This window comes from Lupinus angustifolius, chromosome LG20 (assembly GCF_001865875.1).
Source record: "Lupinus angustifolius cultivar Tanjil chromosome LG20, LupAngTanjil_v1.0, whole genome shotgun sequence".
Lineage (NCBI taxonomy): Eukaryota > Viridiplantae > Streptophyta > Magnoliopsida > Fabales > Fabaceae > Lupinus > Lupinus angustifolius.
The window spans coordinates 3,045,141-3,069,625 of NC_032028.1; the positions used below are offsets into that span (position 1 = coordinate 3,045,141).

At 33.9% G+C, this 24,485-nt stretch overlaps 4 protein-coding genes across 9 annotated transcripts; 1 reads left to right on the forward strand and 3 right to left on the reverse strand.

The window, feature by feature from the left end:
* Positions 700-4,447, forward strand: LOC109335164. 3 transcript variants are annotated; one of them, XM_019571257.1, is made up of 8 exons: positions 700-1,063; positions 1,631-1,974; positions 2,656-2,727; positions 2,903-2,970; positions 3,068-3,218; positions 3,309-3,389; positions 3,482-3,574; positions 3,687-4,447. In XM_019571257.1, the coding sequence occupies exons 2-8, from the start codon at positions 1,720-1,722 to the stop codon at positions 3,774-3,776; spliced, it is 810 nt and encodes a 269-aa protein (XP_019426802.1). In that variant the 5' UTR covers positions 700-1,063; positions 1,631-1,719; the 3' UTR covers positions 3,777-4,447. The 3 variants fall into 3 exon arrangements, with proteins under 3 accessions (XP_019426802.1, XP_019426804.1, XP_019426803.1); XM_019571259.1 differs by having other exon boundaries at positions 700-982; XM_019571258.1 differs by having other exon boundaries at positions 700-933.
* LOC109334964 (sulfhydryl oxidase 2-like) lies at positions 4,789-9,948 on the reverse strand. 4 transcript variants are annotated; one of them, XM_019570967.1, is made up of 12 exons: positions 9,413-9,948; positions 8,924-8,948; positions 8,739-8,831; positions 8,454-8,635; positions 8,086-8,155; positions 7,923-7,991; positions 7,769-7,842; positions 7,533-7,677; positions 6,263-6,303; positions 5,858-6,004; positions 5,341-5,778; positions 4,789-5,152 (listed from the first exon to the last, which is right to left on the reverse strand). In XM_019570967.1, the coding sequence occupies exons 1-12, from the start codon at positions 9,631-9,633 to the stop codon at positions 5,131-5,133; spliced, it is 1,527 nt and encodes a 508-aa protein (XP_019426512.1). In that variant the 5' UTR covers positions 9,634-9,948; the 3' UTR covers positions 4,789-5,130. The 4 variants fall into 4 exon arrangements, with proteins under 4 accessions (XP_019426512.1, XP_019426510.1, XP_019426511.1 ...); XM_019570965.1 differs by having other exon boundaries at positions 5,293-5,778; XM_019570966.1 differs by lacking the exon at positions 4,789-5,152 and having other exon boundaries at positions 5,188-5,778; positions 7,923-7,982.
* Positions 13,257-14,023, reverse strand: LOC109335279. Its single transcript, XM_019571408.1, has 2 exons — positions 13,982-14,023; positions 13,257-13,941 (listed from the first exon to the last, which is right to left on the reverse strand). Exon 2 carries the CDS (start codon positions 13,884-13,886, stop codon positions 13,374-13,376), a length of 513 nt encoding a protein of 170 aa, XP_019426953.1. The 5' UTR covers positions 13,887-13,941; positions 13,982-14,023; the 3' UTR covers positions 13,257-13,373.
* Positions 16,776-22,302, reverse strand: LOC109336092 (ALG-2 interacting protein X-like). Its single transcript, XM_019572471.1, has 8 exons — positions 21,619-22,302; positions 20,492-21,442; positions 20,302-20,391; positions 19,737-19,805; positions 18,604-18,744; positions 18,202-18,250; positions 17,807-17,910; positions 16,776-17,604 (listed from the first exon to the last, which is right to left on the reverse strand). Exons 1-8 carry the CDS (start codon positions 22,300-22,302, stop codon positions 17,080-17,082), a joined length of 2,613 nt encoding a protein of 870 aa, XP_019428016.1. The 3' UTR covers positions 16,776-17,079.

The following is a 24,485-nucleotide window of genomic DNA, read 5'->3' on the forward strand; positions in this document are numbered from 1 at the left end:
GAATATTTATTTCAAATTTTCTCTTCACTTTAGCTTAACTTGTGTCATCTTAATTATATATATATAACTAATTGAAGTAGAATGTTAATAAGTATTTTAAGAGCACTAATTAATATAGTAAACAACGAAACACCATCTAAAGATAATGAATGTAATACTTTCTAAACTAATAAACTTAGAGAATGTTAATATAATTTACTTTCACTAAAACATTCTGAATCAATCAAATGCACTTTGAGCCATCGATTTTTCAATTCGGGAACGCCATTAATTAACATTAGTAGATGACCTACAACAATTCTGAAATTTGACAATGGTTTGGTTGGCCAAAGTCCAAGGATGTGGCCTACGTGCATAACGCCAACTCGCATTTTAAATTTCATGGGATAATAATCATAATATTCCTAGTTCACATTTGTAAAATGAGTTTTTGTTAACCGTTACACTGAATGTTAACAATAATAAGTATTATTCCTCTTCAAACTGTTTATGCTTTTAATTATTTCCCTTAATAATTCATCAATAATAACAAATTGAATATTATTTGAATGTAATATTTATTTACATTAGTTTTGTTTAAGAACAAATAATTATTATAAATGAATAATAATTAATGCAATGATACATAAAACTCTTATACTATTGATTTATACAATTTTTTTTTCTCATGTTCTTTTTTGGTGTTCTGTTCCTTGTGAGTTGTGACATGTAAATATTGGCGGGCACACTAATACGAAGGGGTAATGGTAGTTAGAGGAACGATGAAACAAAAAGAGTGGTAGGGTACACATTCAGTGATTTCCGATCGTGGCGTTAAAACTTCTTCTCCACCTTCTTCTCCACCTTCTTCTCCACCCTTTCAACATATATATATACATACATACATGAATTTCGCATCTCACATTGTAATTGCTTGCATTTTCTGCATCAACGGTACTCAATCTCTTGCTTCATTCCCAAAACTTAGATTCCCCTTAAGTTTGTATAAACTCTAACTTCCCTTCCTTTTTTGTCTTCATTTCCCATAAAAAAGTTGAAACCTTTCTTAGCTTCAACATGATTTGAAAGATTCATACTTCTTTTTACCCTCCTTTTCTCCACCCCTTTTCGTTGAATTTATGCTTCTTCACGCTTTTAAGTCATTCTCTTACTAAAGGTTTTCGCTTTTTGTTATTTTCTTCCATTTTTTCCATCTGGGTCTGTTTCATTTTTCTCCTTTTTAGGGTATTTTCTCTTTCCTATTATTTTTATGACTCCCCAATTTTTCTGCACTTGTTTCAACTTATTCGAGTGCACCCCTTTTATTTTAGTTGCTATGTTTCTCACCGTAAATTCTAATTCTTTAACTTTTCAGATAACTTTTCAAACATTTTGCTTTTATTCATTCATTTTAATTTTTGTCATTTGCTTCTGTTCCAATTTTGTACCTTTCTGTTTATGAAATTCACACCCTCCTCGGGTTCTCTCCAAGCATTATGCGAGGGCCAGCTTTTTTGTAACGAGAACTGGGAAATGAGGATAAAATTCTCCAATTTTACGAGTTCCCAAAAATGAAAATTGACCCTTTTTAAATATGCTTCTCGATGTTGTTGTTAACAAGTTTTTTTTTGTTTCTGTTTCTTCCTTGCAGGTTGGTTTCATTCACATTTCTGAAGGAGTTTTGCTTTACCAAGAGGGTTAGACGTGCACAGAGAATATAAATTTGCCTTGAATATAGTGATGGGAGATCACTTTGTGTTGCTGGTTGATCGGTTACTGACCGAATCCACGTTAGAAGCTGCACTTGAAAGCAGAAATTGTGCAATGCAGGCTGCATCCTCAGCATTGGATGATACAAAAGTTCATGTCTCCTTGATGAAGAAGGGGCTAGATAGTACAAACTCTCCAGGAAAATTGGTTGAATGCAAGATCTGTCATGACGAGGATGAAGATTGTAATATGGAGACACCCTGTTCCTGTTGCGGAAGTTTGAAGGTTTGTTCTTTACTACCATTACATTCATATGTTTTGATATGTGAAAGTAACTGAGATTTTTAATATGTGTATTTAGCTATTGCAGTTGTTTGTAAATTGAGCCCATTATGTATTTTAATTTTTTACCTTCACAGTTTATTTTTTCCTAAACAATTAGAGTACTCATTTTGCACTAGATTTTGAAGATACATGTGAGTCTGTGACGGACGTATTATACAAGCTCCTATCATTATTTGTCTGGTATTCTATCATTCGGTAGACCGCAGACAGCTATTCAACTTTGTATGAATTTCAGAAATACCTACCTATGTTAGATATGTTTCAAACATTCATTGCATCTGTCCGATACAATCTAGTATATGACCACGTTTAAGATGAATTATTAAATATGGACCTCTTGTTTGCATGCTACTGGTAATGTGCACAGCTTAAATATCATAACAAATGCAAGTAGTTGTAAGTGGTCCTCAATTCCCAGCTTTCCATTCCTTGTATCTGGCTTCTGTTGTCGCTCGATAAAATTATGTATTAGTTTCTTTATATAGTCCTCCTTTTGGCTCTTCATTTTAGAGGTGTGGCGCATATACTAACTTCAGATATTTATCAAATTCAACCAATGTTCAATATTATATGTCGTAAGTTGATTGCTTAATACACACTTATATTGATTGATTTTTGCAGTATGCTCACCGAAGATGTGTCCAACGGTGGTGTAATGAGAAGGGTGATATCACCTGTGAGATATGCCACCAGGTAACTTAAAATTCTCCCTTTTCTCTAGTTATCATCTTCTTTTTATACTTGTTCCATTGATAATTGATTTTAGGAAATGGTGGTATCTAGATTATAAGGTTTATATTTGTCATATCATTTTTCACTTGATTGTCTTATGAATAATTATTTTCCCCTATATGATTATAAATCTCAGCAATTCAAGCCTGGTTACACAGCTCCTCCTCCACTATTTCATTTTGGGCATATTCCAATGAGTTTCAGGTAACTACCAACATTCTTTTTCCTCCACATGTTAATATGCAGACCATGTTTTCCTCCCAACATTTTCCAATGCAATCCCAAGTTGTTTTTATATCAGGGGAAATTGGGAGATTTCAAGAAGAGACTTGAACAGCGCGCATTTGGTTAGCATGGTTCCCACCGACCAGAACCTTATCAACTCTGACTATGACCGGTATTCAGCCTCTTCTACAGGAAGTTTGATATGCTGTCGTTCAGTTGCTGTCATTGTAATTCTCTTTCTCTTGTGCATGTATGCCACTATGCCTTAACTCCTACTTGCTATGATATTCACCAATCTTCATTGATTCTCATTGCAGTTCATGGCTCTACTAATTTTAAGGCATACACTTCCCCTCACAATTAGTGGTAATATGGAGTATTCTTTCCCACTCTTTATGGTACGTATGCCTAATGCAACATATAATTTTACTTAGCACTAAGCACATTGATCATGCTCTTACTTACGGACAATTTAATTGAATTTTGGTAGATGTTATTATTTCGGGTTGTGGGAATTGTTTTTCCAATATACCTCATGGTTAGAGCAGTGTCATTAATCCAGCGGCATCGGCAGCAACATCGAGTAAGTTTTTACCATAGGTTAACCTTTTGTTTGTTTCTCATGATTAATAACTGTGCAAATGAATAACCTACTTGCTCATACTAAAGTTTGCTTGACCATCTGTAACTATTAGGAACATCCTGATGCCTTGGTTAGTGTATCTGATGACGAAAATGAGGAAGCGGATTTGCAGCCTCAGCCTCATATCATACATGTACTGTAAAAAATGTTGTAGCCAATTGAAGTAAACATGGTGTCAAAAGTTGCTTTTGGTATGAGATGCTGCAATTTCTCTAATGATTTATGATGCTTATTAGATGGAGACAATTTCCTTTAGAACCTTGAATTTGGTGAGGAATGAGGATAAAGCTGGTTAGAAGAAGCTGAAATTCTGCCACTTTTACTACCAAGTTCCTGTAATAGCCACTTAGTGTGAAGTTTAGGCAGCATCAAATTGTACATTTAAATTACTGTTTCTGCTTATACATATGAATTCATCAGATTCATATATGTTCATTGTAGATAGAATTTTAGAAACATAAATGGATACATATGAAAGATGGGATGACTTGTAAAATTACCATGAAAATAGATACTCTCTTTTGGGTTTTTGTATTATTTGTATCACCGTCTGATTATTTAACAACAAAACATAGAAAATGACAAAGCATCTACATGGTATCCTTGGCACTAGTTGAGACTATAGTTACCTGGCTTTCTCACTAGTGCTGCATTGTTTACCAGATTTATGAAGTTTTGTAGTTACAATATTAAAATTGTGGTATCTTGCTCATCAAATCTGGTGATCCTCTACTCTATATGACCACTTTTGGATGGTATAGCCTAGTTATATACTGACCACGTGTACATGATTATAGTTACATGCAAATTCATTGGCATGCTATAATTTAGAATAAAATAATCCAAATTTGAATTTGATGCATGTGCATAAGGTTGATATTTTTCTTGCTCCTACGAAAGGTATTCCCTTACCATATAGTTAAGGAATTAATCCTTTTGGGATGTGTGACTGTCGTTCCCAACAAATATTAGTAAGTCTAACATCACTAAACCAACACCTTGTGTCGGAGGTTGATATTTTGAATAAAATGTTGGCATGTTATCAAGTATTTCAATTTAAAAATTCAGTAAAATCTGTGAAGTAATTTATGCTGTTCTTTCCCAACAAATGATAGTCTACCATTGGCTCCTGTGATTTAATTCACATGTTTCACAAAAAGTGAACCATACATATTGTAATTCATGTTTATAGTTTATACAATTACTTTAAGAATAAACAACCCAAAATTACTGAGAAAAAATTGATGTTACATGTCATGTGATCCTTCCCCCCAAATTCATAGGCTGGACTACATGTAAGCTCAACCCAAAAGAGAAAGTGCCACAGATCAGTAATGATCTCCAAGAGTAAGAATTATGTCTGTACATTCAACTAAGGAATGCAGATTTAAAAACAGAAAAAATGACATTGATAAATGCTCTTTGGGACATAAATTGGATGCCTATCAAAGCTGCTATGCACCTCATATGTCTCTCTGTATAATTGTATGCTATTCCTACTTCCATGTTCTCCTTGGCCTGAAACGTTACACAAACAAGTAAATAAGCATCTCAATATCTGAAGAGTAGAATCTATCTCTCATTATACCCTCCCCGGCTCCCCTTTTAATTTTACTCCATGACCCAGTTGTTAGTTAATTTTGAAAAAAGTTCATTACCCTCCTAATTATCATATGTTATTTAAAGAGTGTAGGTGGTGGAAATACTTTCGACTCTTTTGATGTGAACGCCAGTAGCAAGCGAGTGCTCCGAAAGCACAACTAGCAACAGCAATTGCCAATGCAGCTCCCAAAGGCACCACAATTGCATTACTTGCTTCAACTACTAAATCTTCAATAGCTCTATCAGTTCCGTTATTTCCAACAATCTTGTCCTTGTTGTACAGAGAAGTGATGGTTTTTCCATAATAAGTAACCAAAAACTTATAGACCTCATCCTGGTTCCATTCAATTTTGTTGTTCCTGTGGTCATGGCCTAGATAACAGGAAGGGCAAAGCTGCTTTGGAGGCCAAATTGTCTTCGGGAAATTGGGATCGCCAGTACCTAAAGATGATTCTTCTTTACTCAACCTTTCGTTCACCTTATTATGTGTACTCCACAACCAGAGAGCATAGTCATGAGCTTTGTTGAAAGTACTAGAAACACTGAAAATTAAATTCAATATTAGAAGGGGGAATAAGAAGCTTGAATGATCCTGACATTACCAATTCTTAGTTCACTTACCTTGAACACATCTTGTAAAAATGCTGTCGGCATTCCTCACAGATGAAGAAGTTTCGAACAAAATCACATGTTGCATTAAATGCAAACTGACTCTCTCCATCTTCAATCCTCACAGATAGTGAATGCAGAAGAACCCATAAACCACAGCTGGAAAAGTGGAGAGAGAGAGAGAGAAAGATAAGGGTATAATGTTAAGATTGTCATAGTGGTAGTTTGTACTCAATGCAGAATCAAAGCTTTACTTAGATGAGCAAAGCTCCACCTTCGGTATATACAAAGTATTCACATCTCTAGAATATCCACAAGTGACAAAATAGTGAAACTAATCAACTAGGGCAGTTGATATTGAAGTTACATATGTTGATTGGATGTGGAATGAGGAAAACATTGGAATAGAAACATTACCTAAAGCCTCTGGTATCATTCTTACTGCCGCGACAGAACGTCTACGAAAGAAAGTCAAAGTAATCAAGAACCTTCCAATAATAAGTGAACACAAAAAAAACACCTACCAAGACAAGTTAAATTATAATAAAATAAGGAAATTCAACACACAAACTATATTCACTGAATAAGCAAAGGCTTGAATGTACTTTTCATCCCTAATTTTTTTCCGCATGTGAAGATCATCCCTTAAGGCAAATATTAATTGAGAGTAGCGTTAACCACACCAGTGTTGTCTATTAGTCTTGAATGGAAACTTTACAGGGGGACTAATGCAACATAACAGGAGAAACTTGAGGACCTAAAGTGCCCTAAAAAAGTTGGGAGTCAAACTTCGCACATAGGCAAAAACGAGAGATGCAAAGTGCATTTAAGCCTTAAGAAAGGATTGGCAATGAGCTCTTTGTTCAATTAAATCATTTTGCATCACAAAAATCCACATAACAGGTCAGCAAAGGGAACAAATATATTGAGCTGTATCTTCAAATCCCACAGAACATAAGAATAAAGAAAACAGCAACTCTGGATGACCAAATAACAGCATTTTGTTTTTCTCAAGGATTAGGAGAAAGACTATATAAACAGCTATATTGGGGTAACTGCACAACTGGAATGCAAATTTTCATTTACACTGCACTCAATCTCTGGTGCCAATTTACCACGCAGAAGCAGCTTGTGCATCTATTCATCCATTGTACAGTTATATGTTGTATTTGGAGAGAAATGCCTGTATTTTCCATTGATTTTTCCCTTACATTCATTACATGATAGGAAAATTATTTTGTCTTCTCCTTGGTGCTCAACTCATGGTTGTTTCAAGTAATTTCTACTACTGATATGTGAAGAATTTGGACAGTTTTGTTGCATTTCTGTTACGCTATGCAAATATTACAAGCATGGAGAATATTTAGGAAATCATCAAGAATATATCATGACACACACGTATATAAAATATTAAGGTTCATTGACGTGGAGAATGATTTTTCGGTAAAAATATATTAAGTCCACTTGAAATACTCCACAAGAAACAATGGGTATCCTACTCTCAGTAACAATTCAAATATCAACTACAATTAACATATTATGGTAAGTTGGTAACTTTCATGAAAAAAAATAGAATGTTAATTTGTTCTGGTTACTGTGAATAGACAATACAAAAACTTCAAACAGGCTAAGCAGAAGTGCTTTATAGAAGTGGTCAAATGATTAAATATGAGTATTGAGATCTTACCCAGTATCCTCGAGGCACATCTTTTCCACAAATCTTTAAATTGCTAACTGAACCCTTATCAGCTTCCTGCTCATTGTTAGACCAAAAATCTGTTGGGTACAAGTCATCAAAGCTCACGAGTAATTCGGCAGAACCCTTTCGACATCTGAAACAAATGAGCAAAAACAGAAAAAAAAATGGTCAGACCAAATACTGGGCAGACACAGAAGAAAGGAGCAGTAAGAGGTTCATCTTACCTCCTAGAAGGATGATGAGCAACCAGAAGCTGAAGAAACTTAATAAGTGAAGCACGCGTTTCTGGTTTTATCATCTGTGGAAAAGAGAATTTGTTCTATCATCCAAAAGAATGAGCAAAAACAGAAGACCGGTCAGGGAGAATTGATAAGCTACCTTGTGCTCTAAGATGATGTCAAACGCTGTAGAGGTTGCCTCTTCAACGTCGTAGATAGCCTTTACAATCTTTCCAAATTTGTGCATGACATATGTCAATGTTGTATGTTCACAGATATAAAACAAAAGCAATTCTTGTATATGACAAAGTATAGAAAAGGACCTGTCCAGGGTCGGATATATTGGATGAAAGATACTCAGTTTCAAACTTCGAATCATCAAGACCAAATGAACTGTAAATTTTGAACAACATAAGTCAAAAACAAGAAAATAAACTCAAGTTAATTTTACATCAAATTTAAGCAAAATATATGATGACAAATTCTGTTTCCATCAGCTGCAACTGAAAAGCTTTCTCATAATTCTAGACTTTCGCAGTTAGTGCTTTAAGTTTTCCTTACCACTTAATTTGTAATATGTTACAAGTCCACAATGTTGATATTCTAAATTCAAACCCAACATCTAACTTAAATAAATGTTCAGCTACAATATTTTAGCCACACTAACAAAGAATGTATGTATACCTCATACCTGCCCAATTTCAAGTTGATCCAATTAAGCAACAGATCAGCTGTACGTGCATCATCAATCACACGTAAATCACTTTTCTCTTGTTTAGGTTCCCAACTACCACCAACAAATTTAGAAGGATGCCCCCAAAAGAGCATAGGATAATGACCAACAGAAAATTTATCACAGAGTTTAGTGTTTATCTGTGCTGCCAAAAAAGTGAACAGGGAGGTACCAGTCACCAAGACATGTCTTGTATAAACGCTAAACAACATCTTGTGAAGAAAAATTAGAAGATGCACATACCCTCGATGCACAATCTACCCTTGTCATTAATATAATTCCTGGATGCACTGCATCTGGTCCATTAAATAACCTTGCAACCTTTTCGTAGTGAGGCTGCAACATAAATTCAGTGAGATAATGATGGTGAGTTGAAATATTCATTAAAAAATGTCCAAAAAATTTAATTATATTTGAGCAAACAATACCTTATAATTCCTGCAAGCAGGACACCTAAAAGAAAATTAAGTGGCACAAGGGAAATTAGAATTTGTTATACACATATTTCATGCTTAAAAATATACATGTGGCAGAAAATAATTTGTGAAATATTTATTATGAAGGAATGGAAAGGTTTATGTTCAATTACATGATAGAAAAAGAACAAAATAATTTTCCTTTCAAATTTTTGTTTGTGGATTAGTGTCTTAACCAAGGCGTGAAATATGTAGAATGTTCCTCAAACATATAAAGGTGTAAAGGAGAGTGACATAAAGCAATGAAATGACAAAATGGTCATTTTCAAGCAAAGTCTCGAACTGCATTTCTCTTTTCCCCATCCACTGCTCATAAACACTCCTATAATCACAATAGTCCATAAAAATCCAAACTTTTCAATACCCAGTAGAAGATTTCAACCAATTCAGCAAATAAAAACATAAAAATATGAAAGATGTATAGATTTTATGATGACTAACCAGTGGGCAAAGAATTCAACAACCGCATAAGTATCAGGGGTATCTTTAAGAACATCATCGAAATTCGTTGAATTCAGCTCAACGGCATAATCTGGATGGTCACTTTTATTATTGTCGCTAACCTCACGAAGGATCGAACGTCGTGATCCAATTGATGAAAATGGAGTGGCGGAAGAACACACAAAAAGAATGAACAGAAGCAGACCCAGAATTGAATACATGACAAAACGGTGCGAATCACAGGAGAGAGTGTATGAGGAGTAGGGTTTTGTTGGTAATAGGGGAATATGAAGAAAGGTCGGGTTTATGAAAAGAAAAATGAATCTGTTGTTTTTTGTGAAACTAGTTTTATTTTATGGGTTATTTGATTTGATTTGATTTCGATGATATGAGCCTATGATAATGAGAGGATTGGAGAGTGTTCTTGTTGCGAAGGGATGCATGAACCGGAAAGGGGTGACAATTAATTACTTTTACTTTGCTTTGGATTTGGGGATGACAGAATCTCAGTTCTGTCTCAAATCTAAACACCAAACATCTTCAACTCTTTATTGTTTATTCTCTATTTCTCTTTTTTTACACTTTTTTATTTTATTTTGGGATGTAGAAAATACATGAGAAAATAAAAAAGTTTAATATATAATGTAATAGTTTTTATATTATCATTGCTAATGTGTCAATCATCACTTTGTACGATTGTGCCTATCGACCCGCGTACTTTTTTTTATATATATCATTTTTGTATTATATTTTAAAGAAAAATAATTTAATATAAAAAATGTTACCTAGAAACTTAACCTAAATCAAAGATGTAAGATAATTGATCAAATATAGAATTGAAAGAGAAAAAATAAAAATAAGAAAATGTGTGGAATAATAATAATAATGTATTGTGAAAATAATAAAATAATGTACGTGAGTCAAATAAATGCATGGATAAATGCATGTGCAAGATTGTACAAGTATTACGGAAGGTCATACAAAAGCACAAAATCCTATCTTCTACTCTAGTGGTCAAACTTGTTGTAAATATCATTATTATGTTATTTGGGTAAGTACTAATTGAGATTTGACTACATTATTATCTATTAACTATATATTAGAAAAAAAGGTCCTCAACATTATTTTTCTTGAATATTTGTCATGTTATTATTTACTTTTTTTCCCTCCAAAACATCTTCATACTTTTATGATGGGCTTACACACATTTTCATTTTTATATACATCTTGCACCATTAATTTTTCTTCCTCACATATAACATCCACATGTCATCATCTCACCATTTACTTTCCAACCAAAGCTTTAATATTCTTTATTACTCATATATCTCATCCATATGTCATTATCTCACAATTTGCTTTCTAAACACACATTTCATTTGCTTTCTAAAAACACCTTTCATTAACCCCAAATTATCTTCAAATCCATTTTCAACATTTTAATTCTTTCTCAATACCAAATACATTTTTATTATCATTAAATTTTTCCTTCTCCATCTCTTCATTTCACTTACCATTGGTTCCATCAACTTTTCGTTTCTCTTTGTTTGCTTTTTTTGTCTATCAAATGCAAATATCAACATGAATATCTCCCAACATTTATCACCTTTTCAAAATCAATTTATCACCTTATTGCTATTATCGGCTATACAATTCTAAATTTTAAGAATATCAAGAGTTCCAACATACTTTTCAACTTTTTTAACCTTCAAAATAAAAGATTTATTACTATGATCATAACCCAAAAAATGTTAGACCCAATGAAATGAATTTGATAGAAGAAATCACAAGTGTAATTTAAATGTCAATAAACTAACAATAACAATATGTTCAGCTAAATCATCAATAACTCAATCAGACCAAACACATTCGTTTCTACAATTTCTCACCTTACTAATTATTATTAACTCAAGTGTAGACACATAACCGATTTCAAATCACTAATAATATATCATCATCCAACTACTAATTATTTGACCAATTAATAATTTATTATCCAATATTATGATTTCACTGTTGGTAACAAAACCTTAATATAATCCCCTCACCTTCCCTTATGTAATTGTATAATTTAAATTGAAAATTTTATTGTTTCAACATCATTCAATATTTACATTAATTTATTTATTCTATTTAAGATTTGTTATTACTCTAAGAATTAGAGTACTTTTCCAAGTCATCAAAATTTTGTGATTTTCCCACTCAATTCTAGTCATCACATTTCATATTCTTTTGATTTTAATTTTTCTCTATCACAATTCGATTTTCTTATCTCATTAAAAAATTCAAATTTGAAATTGAAAAATCATCTTGTTTTTTACAACTTTTTAAATATTTATTTTAAAAAAAACACATAACATCACATTCTGGTTTCCTTATTTTCATTAGAAAATTCAAAATTGAAATTATCATTTATTTTCATTATGTGTTAGAAGATGTTAGATCACTATTCATTTGCACGGTTAACATATATCTTCTTAACAATGTGAATATACGAGTAACATGTATATTTTTAACCATACAAATGCACGAGTAATATACGTGTTCTTAACAATATAAATATAGGGGAAGCATGTGTGTTTTTAACCATACGAATGCACGAGCAACATTTGTATTCTAAACCATGCGGCAAAAAATTACCATCCTATACGAATGCATGAGTAACTTACTAGTTATATTGTAATGCAAGTAATTGACAAACCTTTGAGATTCAAGCATTATCTTCATGACCGATCAAAGAGAATTTAACAAATCATGTCATTTGGTATAGCACATAGTAATAATTTGTTCTAAATAACTTTTAGCAAGCATTGGATGTCAAAATTTGTTCTATGAAGCATAAATACGGATACGTGTATTGGATATGATACGTATCTGATACGTCGACATGCATTTTTTCTAAAATGTAGGATACGAAACGTTTAGGATACGATACGTTCATGGATATGTGTATAAATTAATAAAAAATACATAAAATATGATAAAATTATAAGTGTAAATCAAAATATTCAAAGTAAAAAATATAATAGAAATTGAAAATCATTGCCCTCCAAGATTCAAAGTATCAAAACTAGAAAATATAGTAGAATAATTTATAAAATTGCTTATTGTCTAGCCCTAGAAACAGAAATGGTATCAACTTCATCTCCTCCGTGACCATCATTTGTAAAGAGGACAACTTCTATTTCTGGTTCATCCAGAGATAGTGTGGCCACTTGAAGAGTTCCAGCACTATCAAAGTCTTCTCACGCATCTCCAGCAATGTCCCACATCTTAGTATCCCTTTTTCTGTTTGCTCTTCACAACATACCTATGGCGGTAGAGACAGTAACACTAAGCACCTGTCGACGACGTTATGGATCGGAAAGTACCATCTATTCGAGGGTCAATGTGGTGTGATGGTAAGTTGGTATGATGCGACCTTTAAATAAGTGAGTGTTTATTGAAAACAAATCTATCTTATCATAAAAACGAATCTATATATCCTATATTTTATTGAAAACGAATCTGATATGTGTCTTGATATTTATTTTTATTTTTTATTTTTGGATACTCTATGGACATGTATCCTTCGCGAATCTGAGCGTATCCGTGTCGGATACGTATCGGACACCGATACGCGAAGGTATTTAGTGAATCCGTGCTTCATAGCATATAGGAGAACTGTGTGTTTAATAAAGTTCAAGGTTTTGCACACCGGACGTTAAGTTTTATAAAACTGTACCTTCCATGGATGGTTAATATAAAAATTTATACATATTTATTATATTGCATTATCTATTATTTATTTAAATTATTTTTGTATAAAACTCATACCATAAGTATATATTTTTTTTCTATAAGTTTAATTAACCTAGGTTAATTTCTTCTGTGAGCACATAACGATTTAAGTTATGAACATCATCAATAATCTAACACACTAACCTAACTATTGCATCATTCATCTCTTATTATTGTCCCTTCACTTTGACCTAATAGGTTCCTCACTTATAGTCTCCAACATAGGCTTCCTTGTTCTACAATAACTTAACCTATTATGAAACCCTACTGACCCCACTCTTTCCAAACTCAACCTTGCAACAACTCGATTGTTATTACTCTCTTGAAAACTCTCCTCCATTTGCCGCCGCACTCTGCCGCCGCTAGATATTATCCTCTTGGTGGCCGAATTCGCCGCCATGAAGAAAAGTGCCACGTCAGCCGCCGTGACGAAAGAGTTGACTCTCCTCATCGGAAAGAAAATATAAACGTTTCCAAATTCTAATTCCTCATCGGCACCAAGAGCGTGGAACCTACGACCAATGTGAAGAAAACGAGAATTTGCTAAGAAATAGTTAGGGTGCTCTAACATGAGCTCTGCTGCATTCAATAGCTCCTTCAATTGCTTCACTTCACCGGTGGGGAAGATCACCCTTGCGGCCTTTGTGTTCTTCATTAGAGGTGGTACGAAACTGCATGAAATATAATTGCCCATTACGTGAAACTAGTAAAGATAGAATCTTTTTCGTGGAAGAGAAAAAGGGGTGTTGGTTGATGATGAAAATTAAGAGAAGCTAGAATAAATGGAATTTGATTAGACTTTTGGTTCCAGAGTTTGGTTTTATGTGGGAGGTTGTAAAGGTATGTGTGCTTATACATATAGGGGAGTAAAATTTTCTTAGGGTAAGTCAAGAATGTTTTGATTAATGAAAATGATATTTGAAGCTACACATGGTTTATGAATTAATACCATGTGCGTGTTAAGGTGTGAGAATTGTTGACCAGTGTAGCTGTGAATGTAATGTAGATTGATGAGACTTTCTTTCTTCAAGAATGCGCGTTGCGTTGAGTGTTTAGAAGGTATAAGTGCACTTAGTGCAATGTCATTTTCATCACATGGCTGAATTTTCGCCGTACAATGCTTATGGGATCAACTGAAATGTTACTCTTTCAAGCTTGAGTTGGTAAACTGAGGGTAACAATATAATTTCAATCATTCTTAGTATTGCATTAGTGGCCTATGACACAATTGGCATGAGTATGATTAAAACAAAATATTTGGTACACATAAAATTAGTGAGGTTATGAGGAGGATAGTTTGGTACGCATAATGATAATGCTTTCACGTTGAACAAATTAGTATTGGTCTTAAAAGACTAATACTTATGGTCACACTAAAAAAAATTAAATTAGTGGAATTTGAATACCTACTTTTCTCTATATAAATATATAATTTTTAACCAATGAAAGGTAAGGAGTAACGATATCAATGAAAGGTAAGGAGTAACGATATTGGATGTAAACATTTAACCTATCCTCGTAAATCTATCACAAATTAATAGATTTTTTTAATAAATTTAACGTACAAGCATGTCTATAGGAAAGTCAATAAGAGGTTTCTTTAAAAAATCTAAAATTTGTGACAAGGCCTATTGTTTGTAAGAGTTAGATTTTAGAGTGAAATGGAAGAAAAATAAAAGTTTGGAAATCATATCATAAATGTATTTTATGGTTCCCAAGTTTTTTATTTCCCTTATTCTCTTCCAATATTCAACTCTCAAACTAACCATAAATGATACTTAAAAAATTGTTGGTGTAACAAACAGTTGACGTTAGGCTCAAAACCAAAGAGATAAAAATATAATAAATTATTTTAATAAGTTGTCACACATTGCTTGATAAACATGTGCAGAAGTAAAGAAATTAAGATTCATTTTATGTCTTTCCTGTTTTGTTATTTCAGAATTGCTGAATCTGATAGGGTGCAATGTTGGGAAACTTGAGCTAGACTTTAAATTAGAAGAGCTTATTAGGTTTAATTGGTTTGAATGGTTAAATTGTCTGGTTGGGTTCACTGATTTTATATACAATTTATGATTTTTATCTATAAATATATAGTTATATATAAATACAAAATTTTATATAATTAATAATTATATATAATATATTGAAATAACATCTTTCCATCTTTTTTTTAGAATAGAGTAAAACAAAATATTAGAGTAGTGTTCTATTTTTAAAAATTTGAGATGAACCTTCCGGTTCACTTATCAGGTTACTGCAGTTCAACCGGGTTTAACGTGGTCGAACCAGAACCCCTCATTCGAATAAAACTATAAACCAAAACGTTTTCATGTCCGATCAGCGGTTAAACTAGTCGGACCGCCCGGTCCAGTCCAATCATCACAACACCGAGATAGGCTTTTGCTTACATTATTTTTTAACTCGTGATTAAAATTTCAGACAATATATACTACTTATAAAGAGAAAATTCAAAATAATCACCTCACTGTGGTGTAATTTCTGGTTCTCTATTTTGCTCATACTATTTTCTAATTTCTACAAAAAAAACCATATATAACTCAATGTTCTTCTCCATCCAATATATCTTCCATGTTATTTGGTAAACTATGTCTTTCTTACATTATAACTATCAGCTTTTTAATGTAGAACATGAATGTTAAATTTAAAAAATTGAGCATTACACCGATCGAATAAATTCAACTGTAAATTACAAATATTTAACAAAAAATATTATATTTGACATTTTTGACATGTAAACTACACATTATAAATGAGAGGAAAACAGGTTGATAGGAAGACAATCCTCTAGTATATATAATCCTTAAATTTTCTAGGGAAATATTGAATATGAACCCGGATCAGAACTACCTAACAAATATATGTGACTGAAAAGACTTCACGAAAAAAATATGATTTAAGGGAGGGGTTACATATTAACGTATAGTTTCTCCACTCATTGAGAGGCCATTCCTTGAACCAGTACTCGTTAATTATTTAGTTATATGGTTAGTAAGTCAACAACTGATTTTCCTTCGCAACGAAAAGACATCACCATTCATAACTTATGGTTGAGGATGGGCCATTCTAAAATAGTTATCACTTAACGTGGAAATCTAACTGATGCTTAATCTAAGAATTCACACTTGCCTAACCAAAGAGAAGGTAAAACTAGTTGTGATATTTGTTCTTCCCATGAGCAAGTCAAAAGTATAGGTAAACTATCTATGGCCTTCGACAAATTTAAAGTGCGTCAGTTTAGAATTTAATAGGTGGAATACAATATGCATTTGTTTTGGGGATCAACGAATTTAGTTCATTTATAATATTCATCAACCAATAAACTTTTATTTCAGATTTCGAAATTAATAAGTGGAGGAACATTTATGACATGACCTGGGAACCATGCTTTACGTTGTCCTGTAATTTTCACTGGGACTAAACAAAATCAGTTATTTTATAGTGTTCAAATAAAGTTTAACTAGTATACGTCTACTAGATTAAAGCACTTTAAATATTTTATAGTGTAATTAATGACTATGGATGAACAGAATGAGATCACTAAAAAAGGCCTTCGGAAATCTAGCTGTGCTTGTTTTAACTTCCCTGGAGTGGGCATTTATAGCAGGGAGAATTCCCCAAGTACAGTATAGGTCATCAAACTATACACGCATCATTGTTGTAGAAGCTTGTACTTATTCACAATCCAATTATAATGCAAACCATCAGAAGGAAGTAAAATGACAACCCAAAGAAACAAAAACATTTTCACACCATGATAATGTTTTAATTCAAATAGCTCGATCTGGCTGAATCCCAACTATTCCATAGATGGTGACATCAGCAAGAATATTACTTATATCCTAGAGGATATGATTGTATGAACACTATTGCTGCCTATAGTAGCCACTTTGGTGAGGAGGAGGGTATGGTGATGAAACGGTGTAAGGAGGTCGAGGAACAGACCCAGGTTGTTGAGCTTGTGCATTATTATAGTATGGACCACGCCACCCAGGATATGCAGGCTGGCCATAGTCATGGTTTGCCGGTGGCTGCTGATGGACCTGAGAAGGTGGGTACGGAGCAGATGACGTTGATGGAACATGGTATGGAGGTGGCGGCTGATGTGCATGACCATATGGGGGAGGGGGATGAACATAGGCAGGAACCTGTGGTTGCTCAGCTGACTGATAGTAAGGAGTTTGAGGACGAGGTTCTGTTGGTTGTGCATTGGATCTTTGGTTTTGGTTTCCCACTGAAGGGTAGTTGCTGTTAAAAGCACCTGTGTTTTTGTTATCCTGGAAACTCAGACCAGCTACTTGTCTCTGAACATCATCAATCATTTCCCTACACTGGATGTTCCTTGTCATTACAAAGTCATCACTCTGCTGCTTTACATTTGTGATTGCATCCTGTTGAACAAAGAAATTGCATACTGTTACATGCACAAAATTAACAGTATCGTCTAAACACATTTAAAAATAACTGGTAAGGATTTAAATTAACAATGATGATAACTTGGCAAGACGCATAGAGGGGGAAAGATCAATTAATAAACAGGGTCAGGTTCTTGCAGATAAAATTCAAGCCAGACATATTTTGATAAGTTCTTACCTGCAGAGTAACATAGAATTTTAACCCTTCGTTGATGTTCTCCTTTATTTCTTGAAACTTTGCTATAGCAGATTCAATCTGCTTGTACGATTTTTCACATGAAACTGGAATAGTTACCAGGAAACAATAGAAATATCAACTATCCATACATGAAATGTGTACTAAAAATGGTGCATTTTGTATGAAATGAATGAGCCATTACATTAACTACCACCGAGAATCAAAGATTGAAATTTTATGAGATCAAAGTAACAGTTGAGAAAATTTTCTTTTGCCAGTGGTTAATCTTGCAACTTTATGTACATTATTAAAACATGATTGTAAAACAAACTTCTCTACATTATGACAATGAAAACCAGATTCCAACTAGAGAAAAACAACCCAACAAAACTGACCTTTGTAATCTTCAAGGTTGAAGATAACAGAGAAATCATCATTTTGAGCCTGTGAACAAAGGCAAACAACTATCAGAATCATTAAATTTATTGTTTCAAGTACCATCTATCAGAACTCAGAAGTAATCACCTAAGAAGAAACTCTGCGACCACAAAATAACTAGAAAAGGGATGCTCTCAGCACACCCTTGCTTCTATAAGGGAAAAGAACCTCAACAGTAAAGGCTAAAGAGAATAACTACTGTACAGGGGAAGGTAGTTCACAGTAATAAAAGAAATGAGTATCCCCCAATGCACACACACACACAGATAAAAAGGACAAAAAGTTGTGGGACTGGATAGTTTAGATGTGTTTCCATTCTAATATGCATTAGTTCAAATTACATGGGAGCACAGAGATACCTGGATCTGCAGCAACAGCTGCTCTTGTGCCTCAATATTTTGAGCTATTTCTTCACAAATATGGTCATATTTTGATATCTCTTTTTTGAAAAGATCCTCATGAGAACCAGTGAATGTCATCAACTTGGGTAGTATGTCATCCTGGAGAAATTTTAGAAATATAAGCCAAGATAACTCTTGTGCATAACAAGTTCACAAACGGCAAACTACATAGGACGAAACAAATGCACATTCATTCTTCAATCACTCTACCACAGCATAACAAACATCAAAATGAACAAACCAAAATCTAAACCACTAATTTATACTTGAGCCAAAAGATAATAGAAATGCAAATTCCAAATAGAAAAGTAGCATATAAGCTTTTTTTGCACTACTTGTAAGAATATTGTATTCAAATGATAGAACACCAATAACACAGTGGGACTCCAGGTTTGAATAACTACATATATGAAGAAGAAAGGGCTTTATGAATGAGGAATCCTGTAGGAAAGAGTAAATGGAGTGATAAATAGAGCCTTTACGCTTAGGAGACATAAGCTCAAAACTATTACAAAGTTTTCTAAAATCAATATGTAATATCTTTGCCACAATCTTCTGCAACCTAAGAATGATTTCCGCATTGATCCCAGTGAAATCAATTGCATTCCATAAAAGCAAGTGGCACAAAATACTTGCATGTTACAAAAAATCTACAAGAAGTATTGAAGGATTCTATCATCAGACTTTCACATAAAACACAACCAACAACAGAAAGTCTCTCTAGTTTCCAATTATCCCCAGTATTATATCTAAACATAAAAATTGCATTACCCATTTGGTAATTTACTGAATAAAAGTGTTTTTTTTTACAATCCAAATTAAATGGATTATCTTAAATTACTTATCAAGAAACATCCCAAAATAATTGATTATTGGTTACACATACAATCAATTATTGAAATAATTTAATTTCCGCAGGTGATCCAAACGCACTTGAAGTCGCTAGAAAACCAGCATTTTGAATATATATGGTACAAACATTTCAAAGGAAAAGCAAACATATTTTAAAGCAGCAGATAATATAACATGAAAGAATTTCTTTCTATCGGAAGAGCTGAAAAAATAAAATAATGTGCATCTATCAGGTATACCTTTCTTTTCATCTCTTTAAGCATGTCTTCAAGACCAGCCCTTTGAGCTCCCAGATTTTCTAGTTGCCTCTACATTAGTAAGCACAAAAATATATTAAAATGCCTTTTGTTGCTAGCTTTGATCAATATTTCATTCAAATTCACATTTCAATTGTCCTTGAATTTCTGAGCTTTCATAAAGCGTTTTTAATTAAGTGTGAAGTGGAGAAGAAAACTATGAAGTGTTCAGTTGAATGGTAAATTTTATAGTCACGAGATCACTACATATGCTAGAATTATAAAAGTATAAAATGAAAAGAGTAGGGATCCACTTACTCCAAGAGTAAGTGTTTTAAACTTACTCTCCATTGTAGCCATCAATTCTAGGGATATCTAACGGTTTATATCTACTCACTAATTCAAACCATTGGATTTCCCTAGAATTGACGACTAGGATGTGGAGTAAGTTTAAAAAACTTACTCTTGAAGTAAATGGATCCCTCCTCAAATGAAAATGATAATTGAACCAACTAATATAACACAAAATCATAATATATCGATAAAAAGACCCCAAAAATAAACATACCAAGCTCTGCTTGAGAGACCCCACAACAGCATCTTCATTTTGATCAAAAGACATAATTGGTCTTGCCAAGGTTGGAAGAGCAGATTCAATCTGGTAAAAGATAAAGGAGACTCAATGATTTAGTAATGTATTCTGAACATACAGAAGTAACAGAACCAAATAAGTCATAACAGACAAGACATCAATTTACCGGACGAGCATCAAGGATCGACATGAGTGCTGAATGTTCTCTAATTGAACGCTCAATCCTGGCATCACTTTCAGCAGCTTGTTTCAGGTTACCTGCAAACCTGTTTAACCTATCCTGCAATGTCTTCGTCAAAGTGCTTGATTGTGGCCTAGTCCATCTTGTCCCAAATTGACTTCTAAATTGAGAATCCTCTCTTGCTTCCTTCTGCAACAACTCCTCAATCTGGACAAGTAATTCTTGATTCACTCTCCTTAGATCCCTAAGTTGCTGCAACTCTGCGTTCAAACCGGCAGGACCCCCACTGATCTGCACAGCCTCCACATCTTCTTTGAGATTTGTTGGCAGAGAAAAATTTCCTTCCAAAGCAAGAATAGAATCTGGCAGTCCCATTTCCTTAAGCCTAACTCGGGTTAGCTCACTAGCTTGCTGTAACTTCTCAGCCTGTGTTCTTATAACTTCATCTACCATTTCTGTGTATCTGGAGAGGGCCTTTGTACTGCTGTCAGGAACAAGACTTGCAAACATCTTCTCTTTACTTGCATCTAGCACTTCATTCATCACCATTGGCTTCACCATAGAAAATGCTGGAAGAGGTGGTAAGGAACTGAGAGATGGAATTCTCATTAGGTAAACTCTATCATTCTCCTTGACAGCCCTCTCCAAGTTTCGGTTAATATTGGCTTCTAACTTGCTAATTGCATCTAGAATCTGTGCTGGAGCGCCCCTTGAGTTTTTCTTTGCTTCATTGAGCACATTTATAGCAATCCTGAGTCGTGCAATCTCCTCTGCTATTTCTTCTTTTTCATGTAGCTCTAACCCATACCTATAACAAGCTTCCGCATGGAATAGAGCCGCCTTTAAGTGCACATGAGCTAACCAGGTTTTATCGAAATGCTGGGTTAGAGGCGCAACATTCAATGCAGCTAATGCTTCCTCATAGTACAGCCCTACCTACGTCATCTCAAGTGCAAGATAACAACAATCAGCGATCAAAACTGTCAATTATCCGGGCAACATTTGCATAAAAAGATGTTTCATACTTCCATATTCACAATTCACAAATCATATTTAAAATTAATAAAACAAATTAGCAATCATCATAAACCCTGAGAGTTAAAGTAACGAACCTGCCTAGAGATCTTCGAACAAACACCAGGGGTGCTCCCTTTAGCAATGGAGTTCTCAAACACACATTCCTGAGCCTGAGCAAGCATCAACTTCTCCAACATCGCCGCACACTCCACAGACAAATCCACAGTGACAGAGCCCCCAACCGATGCCTTCAAAGATGCATTCTCCCTCAGGTAAGCAAACGACCCGGCCGCAGCGATAAACGCGTGTGACGCCTGTCTTCGGCCATCGACCGTGTTACGATCATAAGACAATCCAATCTGACTGTAAACCGCACCCAAATTGAATAGCACAGAAGCTTTCTCAAGGTGAATGTTCCGCTGAGAGGATTTGTTCTTCAGCTTGAATGCATCGAACCATGTGAAAGTGAGAGTGTTGACGTGGCTCGGGTCGGATGAGATTGGGAATCGGGTCTCGACGAGGCAGAGGGATTTGTAATAGGATTGGAAGAGGTCGCGGCGGGCGGGGAGGGATGGATCGGAGTGGCGCTCGATGTCGGAACGGAATTGTTTTAGGGTTTCAAGATCGTCTTCGAGGTTTTGGGCTTCGCGTTCGGAGTAGTGAAAGGCGATGTAGTTGCGGAGGGGGCGGTATAGGTCGACGGAGTTTGTTTTCTTCTCGAAGATTGCTAACATGATGTTGGTGGTGGCCGCCGAAGATGGCGACGGCGACGCTGCCATTGTCGGTGGATGAGAGAAAGAGAGAGGATCGAGAATGGAGATTGCTTAATCTACGGTACACTGTCGGAATTATCACGTCATGTGTCTCCTTGGCTTGCCTTTCATTTCATCAGAGACGTGGCGGAGATTAATAGGACCAATGAAATCAAGGCAATTGCTTCATTGCAACATGTGCGTTTAAGTTGGTATGACAGTTGTTTTTTAACTGATTTCGGGTAGATTAGTTTAAAACAAATTATTAATCAAGTAAAAAAAATTAATAACAAAATATAATTTTAATCAATTACAAATAATGATACATGTTCTCCCATTTAAGTTACTAGTGTGACGGCAAATACTTTATTTAAGTATTTGATTTTTATACATTTTATTTTGGTAAATTAGAATATTTTTTAAATTGAATATATTTTATATTTTTATTTTTATTGGGTAAACTTTATATTATATTTTTTGCCTTTATTTTAATGGTCAAATTAAGGTCAGATGGAGGATTAATATACTGGTAGTGGTTATATGCGAATATATGATTTTTTGTAAAAATTAAAAATTATTAAGGGCAAAAATGTAAAATTTTATTATAGTGATAGTTACACCATGTTTTCTCTTATATAGTGTATATGAAAGTATAGATAATGCATTTGATTAAAGTTAAGCATTGGGTTTGCTAAAAAAGGCAAGGATCTAGATTAAAAGAAAAAATATATCAAATAAGAAAATACAAGTACCATTATTTAAAAAATATACTATTTTCTTTTTATCACATCATATCATTCTTCACTTGTTCTAGTTACCCATCATTGTTGCACATTTCATTGGTGGCCACCTCCTATAAGGTTACTACTATCCACATACAATTGAAGCTATATGTGGTGTCAAGGAGAATGACGTTCCTAATTTAAACTTTTAAAGTGATATGTAACTGTAATGGGAGATTAAGGGAAGGACAAAGTTGTCATGACCTCAAAGCTTAAGGTTTAAGTGGTTCGGTCAATTAAGAACCCATTGTTTGAACTGCCATATTCATATATAATAGGAGCTAAGTTATGACTTTTACCACGTTTGTTCCTATGATGAGTCATTGAGAAGCAAGAACGGTGGTGGCCTAGGCAACAACAAAAGCAATGTGGTGGTGGTGGCCAAGATATATGGGAGAATTTGCTAGTGAAAAATGATAAAGCATCACCGTCGAAACCTTATGGAGCAGATACAACCATGGAGGAGAGTGGATCGTTAATGGCTTAGAAGGTTGGTTCATCACAAATTTTGACCAATGGCGAGGCAGTAATTGATTCAACTTATTCATGTTCAACATAATATTTGTATGTTTTTCTGCTTAGGATTGTTCATGGATCTAATGTTTGTTCTTGAATCGCCCAAGTTATTTATGTTCCATGTATTATACATTTGACTTTCAAAGAATTAGTAGATATAATTATGTCATTTTAGGCTGAAATACAAGTAGTTCAATCAAATAAAGGATTGAGTTCCTCTTATAAACATGATTGGTGGGGGTGTTATTTTCTTAAGTTGGTATCATCCATAATGTTAGTGGAATCAGACAGTCCAACATTAACCAAACATTACCATAAATAATCAATTCGATGAAGTGTTTTTGTATTATAATATTATTATTTTCGAAGTCTACTTACAGATATTATTACATTTTTTGGCAATCTATTAACAATATAATAAAAAAAACTCTCTCATGCCACATGTCACTTTCTCCTTCCATCGTGCCACATGTCACTTTCTCTCCTTACATTTTTTCCTCCATGTCACGTGTCACCCCCTCCTCACATATTTTCCTTCCTATTTTTTATATATTATATATTTTATATGCTAATAATAATTTAATATTAATTAGTGATTGGTTCATGTCGCTACCCCACTAAAATTGAGTGTTTACAACATCTATGTTTTGTTATGTTAAAAAGTAATAGTCATTGAACATTAGATGAAATTGAAATCATTTTTCACATTCAAATTATTTCTTTACATTAATCTATCTATATAATTTAATGTTTACCATTAATCTAAGAATAATTGTACATTTCCACATCATCAAAGTTTTTTGACATTTTTCGCACTGAATTTTAATATTACAGTTCAGATTCTTTGATTTTTAATTTTTCTCTATTAACAACATTATAAAAAAAACTCCCTTATGCCACATGTCAATTTCT

Excerpts from the sequence above, each read along its gene's own strand:
- LOC109335164 (XM_019571257.1), top strand. The coding sequence starts at position 1,720 with ATGGGAGATCACTTTGTGTTGCTGGTTGATCGGTTACTGACCGAATCC. Across the intron at positions 2,971-3,067 it reads CATATTCCAATGAGTTTCAG|GGGAAATTGGGAGATTTCAA; the intron begins GTAACTACCAAC and ends TTTTTATATCAG. Across the intron at positions 3,390-3,481 it reads ATTCTTTCCCACTCTTTATG|ATGTTATTATTTCGGGTTGT; the intron begins GTACGTATGCCT and ends GAATTTTGGTAG.
- LOC109334964 (XM_019570965.1), bottom strand. The coding sequence starts at position 9,633 with ATGTATTCAATTCTGGGTCTGCTTCTGTTCATTCTTTTTGTGTGTTCT. Across the intron at positions 8,156-8,453 it reads ATCAACTTGAAATTGGGCAG|TTCATTTGGTCTTGATGATT; the intron begins GTATGAGGTATA and ends CAAAATTTACAG. Across the intron at positions 6,304-7,532 it reads ATGTGCCTCGAGGATACTGG|ACGTTCTGTCGCGGCAGTAA; the intron begins GTAAGATCTCAA and ends TTTCTTTCGTAG.
- LOC109335279 (XM_019571408.1), bottom strand. The coding sequence starts at position 13,886 with ATGGGCAATTATATTTCATGCAGTTTCGTACCACCTCTAATGAAGAAC.
- LOC109336092 (XM_019572471.1), bottom strand. The coding sequence starts at position 22,302 with ATGGCAGCGTCGCCGTCGCCATCTTCGGCGGCCACCACCAACATCATG. Across the intron at positions 20,392-20,491 it reads CGATCCTTGATGCTCGTCCG|ATTGAATCTGCTCTTCCAAC; the intron begins GTAAATTGATGT and ends ATCTTTTACCAG. Across the intron at positions 17,911-18,201 it reads CAACCTTGAAGATTACAAAG|TTTCATGTGAAAAATCGTAC; the intron begins GTCAGTTTTGTT and ends TAACTATTCCAG.